Source organism: Benincasa hispida, chromosome 1, assembly GCF_027475165.1.
Source record: "Benincasa hispida cultivar pf3 chromosome 1, pf3_genome.v1.1, whole genome shotgun sequence".
NCBI classification, from domain to species: Eukaryota; Viridiplantae; Streptophyta; class Magnoliopsida; order Cucurbitales; family Cucurbitaceae; genus Benincasa; species Benincasa hispida.
The window spans coordinates 11090450-11094734 of NC_143478.1; the positions used below are offsets into that span (position 1 = coordinate 11090450).

General features: G+C 37.4%; 1 protein-coding gene across 5 annotated transcripts; it reads left to right on the forward strand.

The window, feature by feature from the left end:
* Positions 1–440: 440 nt before the first annotated feature.
* On the forward strand, positions 441–3668 carry LOC120083362 (Tetratricopeptide repeat (TPR)-like superfamily protein). 5 transcript variants are annotated; one of them, XM_039039097.2, is made up of 3 exons: positions 455–711; positions 843–924; positions 1102–3668. In XM_039039097.2, the coding sequence occupies exon 3, from the start codon at positions 1238–1240 to the stop codon at positions 3059–3061; it is 1824 nt and encodes a 607-aa protein (XP_038895025.1). In that variant the 5' UTR covers positions 455–711; positions 843–924; positions 1102–1237; the 3' UTR covers positions 3062–3668. The 5 variants fall into 5 exon arrangements, 4 of the variants coding, with proteins under 4 accessions (XP_038895041.1, XP_038895025.1, XP_038895051.1 ...); XM_039039123.2 differs by having other exon boundaries at positions 903–924; XR_016527356.1 differs by having other exon boundaries at positions 571–711; positions 843–857; positions 1102–1242.
* Positions 3669–4285: the final 617 nt, after the last annotated feature.

The following is a 4285-nucleotide window of genomic DNA, read 5'->3' on the forward strand; positions in this document are numbered from 1 at the left end:
AAAGAATTACTAAACAATCGCATAATAATTTTACTAAACGATTGTGTGCAATCGTATATAATTACTCAATGATCACATTGTAATTTACTAAACGATTGTGTGCGATCGTGTATAATTACTAAACGATTCTTTAATTTCCTTTAGGTCGAGAGTTTCTTCTTTAATTTTCGACAGGCCCTCGACCCGTTCTTCAAATTTTGTCCTCTTTCTTTAATTTCCTTTAGGTTGAGGATCAAACTCTCGATCTCTTCTTCAATTTCTTTTAGGTTGATGGTCAAACCCTCGAAAACTCCAAAACAACCATAGATTTCTAAATAGTTTCAAAACCACTATATTTCCCTAAATTGTTCTCCTAATCACAATATTAAAAAAAAAAAACTCCGTTTACAAAAACCTGAAATAGGGTAAAAATGCAATTAGCCTAAAATACTCTATTTTCCAAAAGGGTTTTTTTATCCAAAGTTTTTGCTGGGCTAATTTTTCAGTCTCCCTCGCTTCTTCACACAAAGGCCCGAATGGGAAAAACACCTTTCTGAGATGTTTAACCGTTCGTCTCTGAGGTTGATTTGAGACTGGTCGGAAGATCTTTAACGCAGCTCCGATTCTCCCTTTTCTCTGAGGTTCGCGACGGGAAAAGAACCAACCCAGATACAGAAACACCGGACTCGCTCATAACCATACCCAGATTCCAATTCTTCTACCACTTCATTGGTATGTCTTGCAAGACTCTCACTGTGATTTTTTCGGCTTTTTTTCCCATTTCAATATCTGAGGTCTGCACTTTTCACCCATAAGGTGTCTAGATGTGCTCTTGGTTTATTTGGTTCCTTTTTCCTTTTCAGCTCGAATTGCTAATAGTGAGTTTTCTTTGCCTTTTCTTTTCTTGGCTCTGGTTTCTTTAGCTGCCTCGGAATATGCATGTTGGTGAGATTTATCCTGCTTATTTGTGTTTCTGTCTGATGATATTACTCCCATTTAGGTGTGTGTTTTTCAATAGCCTATTTGATTCTGATCATTATTTGTGTTTATGTTTCATATTACTCCCATCTCGGTGTGTATTTATCATTCCGATCGTGTTAATCTTCCGACTGTGATTGTCAGCCCCAGTACAACTCGAACTCTCTCATCTCTGCTCTGGTTTTCTCTCAGAACTTTCCACAAACACTTGGAGCTCATAACTTTCTCCATAAGATGTGGAGAGTATGACCTGATTTTTGCAGATTGTTGCTAGCTAGCTATGTGGGAAGGAAGAATGAGATCAAAGTTGTGTGCATTGTCGCTTCTAGGTCGTACATTTTTCAGTCGGTCTTCTGTTAAATCCACCCAACATGTTGAGCTCGGAGCTCTTACCAGTGCTACCATGGCTTCTGGTTTTAGTTCATGGCCTACACGCATTCATACTGTCGACACTGCTACTGCATTGAATTCCAATGTTGGGGATGTCTTCTCATTTGGCTTTTGTTCTTGTTCCTATATTTCTCCAAACTCAAACCGCAATATTTTGGACACAACTTCGGAAGAATCTTGTCAGTATGCAGCCAATGATGATCATGTGAGCAGCGATGACGACAATGGTCGAGAAGAACATGAAGAGGAGGACATGAACATGAATGACAAGGGTGTGATACGAGATGTGGATGCCATTATGGATATATTTCATGGGTTCAGGCAAGTAAATCGTATTCAAGTGAAAAATAAGCTTGAGCATTGCTGTATTAAGGTCTCAGGAGAGTTAGTAGTAGCAGTACTTTCTCGGATCCGTAATGACTGGGAAGCAGCTTTCACTTTTTTTGTTTGGGCTGGTAAGCAGCCTGGCTATGCCCACTCTGTGCGTGAATATCATTCAATGATTTCAATTCTTGGGAAAATGAGGAAGTTTGACACGGCATGGGCCTTGATCGATGAGATGAGAGGAGGGACAACGGGCCCTTCTTTAGTGACACCTCAAACCCTTCTAATTATGATTAGGAAATACTGTGCTGTTCATGAAGTTGGTAAAGCTATAAATACCTTCCATGCTCATAAAAGATTTGGATTTAACATTGGACTAGAGGAATTTCAAAACCTTCTCTCTGCCCTCTGCCGTTGCAAAAATGTGAAAGATGCTGAATATTTGCTGTTTTGCAACAAAGATGTGTTCCCATTTAACGTAAAGAGTTTCAATATTATCCTCAATGGATGGTGTAATAGAATTGGCAGTCTTCATGATGCCGAGAGAATTTGGAAGGAGATGACGCAGAGAGGTATCAGTCATGATGCTGTCTCATATGCAAGTTTCATTTCTTGTTACTCAAAAGCTCGCAACCTTTATAAGGTGCTCAGGCTTTTTGACGATATGAAGCAAATGAAAATTGAACCTGATAGGAAAGTCTACAATGCAGTCATTCACGCTCTTGCCAAAGGTAGGCTTTTGAAAGAAGCTATCAATCTCATAAAAACAATGGAAGAGAAGGGTATTATTGCAAATGTTGTTACTTATAACTCAGTTATCAAACCTCTATGCAAGGCCCGGAAATTTGATGAAGCTAGAGCGGTTTTTGAGGAGCTGTTGCAGCGCGGCCTCTGCCCAACGATTCAGACTTATCATGCCTTCTTGAGATTCCTGAGAACGGAGGAAGAAATATTTGAGTTATTGAAGAAGATGAGAAAAATGGGGTGTGATCCAACTGCTGAAACCTACATAATGTTGATCAGAAAGTTTTGCCGATGGCGCCAGCTTGATAACGTTTCCAGAATATGGCATGAAATGAGTGAAAATGGAATTAGTCCTGATCGCAGCTCTTATATTGTCTTAATACATGGTCTCTTCTTGAATGGAAAATTAGAAGATGCATATAAATACTATTTGGAAATGAAGGAAAAAGAGTTGGTTCCTGAACCAAAGATAGATGAGGTACTACAAGCGTGGCTTGCTGGTAAGCCAATGTTTCAAGAGAATCCATCAGATTGTTCTGGGGAAGGCAAGAACTCCGGATTGTTCCCCAAAAAAATTGATTTTCACCGACAACCTGAGATTAGAAAGGTTTCAAGAGATGGTGGTTTTTCATTTTGGAAGCAGTAGGATTTTGTAGTATATTATTATCCCTTCAACCTTGAGGTTCAAATGGCTTGTTGGGTCCTCGAGTGGATGACTTCAACCGTTCATCTGAGGTTCAGTTCAGGTGTCTTTGACCTCTCTCTCCATCTCGCAGTGATCCTTTTTCCTTCCAATACACCATCAATGCTTTTATGTAGTTCAAAGTGCAGAGGACCATTGCCAACCTAAGTTACACATATGTCTCGATTTAAGAGGCTAGAGATTCGAATTTTCAATATGATATTTTATTGAATTCGGAAAAGAAAAAGTGTCGAGGATCATTGATGGTACAAGTCAAAGATGCAACCTTCAATTACTTCTCATCTTATTTGGTCTCAACTTTGTCATTAAAAAGTCATTCCAAAGAGACTCTAAACGAGTCATTGGCTGCATACTACTCTCTTGGTGCAGAGGGCCCTATGGAACAACAAATTAATTTGATTTTTTTTTTCTTGGTACAGTGTTCTTGTTAACATAAATCTGCTAGAATTATCATCCAAGGGGAAAGTAGCATAGTATCTACTGAATAAGCAAACTCACCCTATGGTGCCCTTTAAGATTAAAGTGATATATGGTCAATTCGTTTGATAAACCTTTTAGTTTGTTTGATTTCACTTTTTTGATAGCTGTATCACCGAGCATGAGCTTTTAACTTACACCGATATGCAATAACGTTTATAATTGAATATGTATTTCATGTAGTTTGTAAGAACTCATATACCCCAATCTTCAACCATCGTGTTCTCTTTACTAGTGAATAAAGATCTACTAAAAGATGAGAAGTAGAGAATTCATCAGCTTAAATTCCTCTAGACTTTCATAAAATATGAAGCATGTCAATAAATGACTGTCAATAGAGCGAGTTATGCCTTTAGCTTTGGGTTTTAAAACCTGCCCCTATTTGTGTCGCTCGTAATATCTTTTATTTTGTTGAAATACCGTTTTCACCCTCGAGAATACTTCAATGTAATTTAACCCCTAAATTTTAAAATGTCTGTATTTGATCCCATTTTCTTATTTCTTGGTCACCTTGATAACTAAGCCTATGTCCTTTCTATTTTTTTTAATAATGATTTATATATTGAATTATTAATCAAATTTAAAAAACAAAAACAAGTTCTCAAAAACTACTTTTTTTTTTTTTTTAATTTTCAAAATTTGATTTAGTTTTTTAAACAATTGATAAAAAGTAGATGACAATGAAAGAAA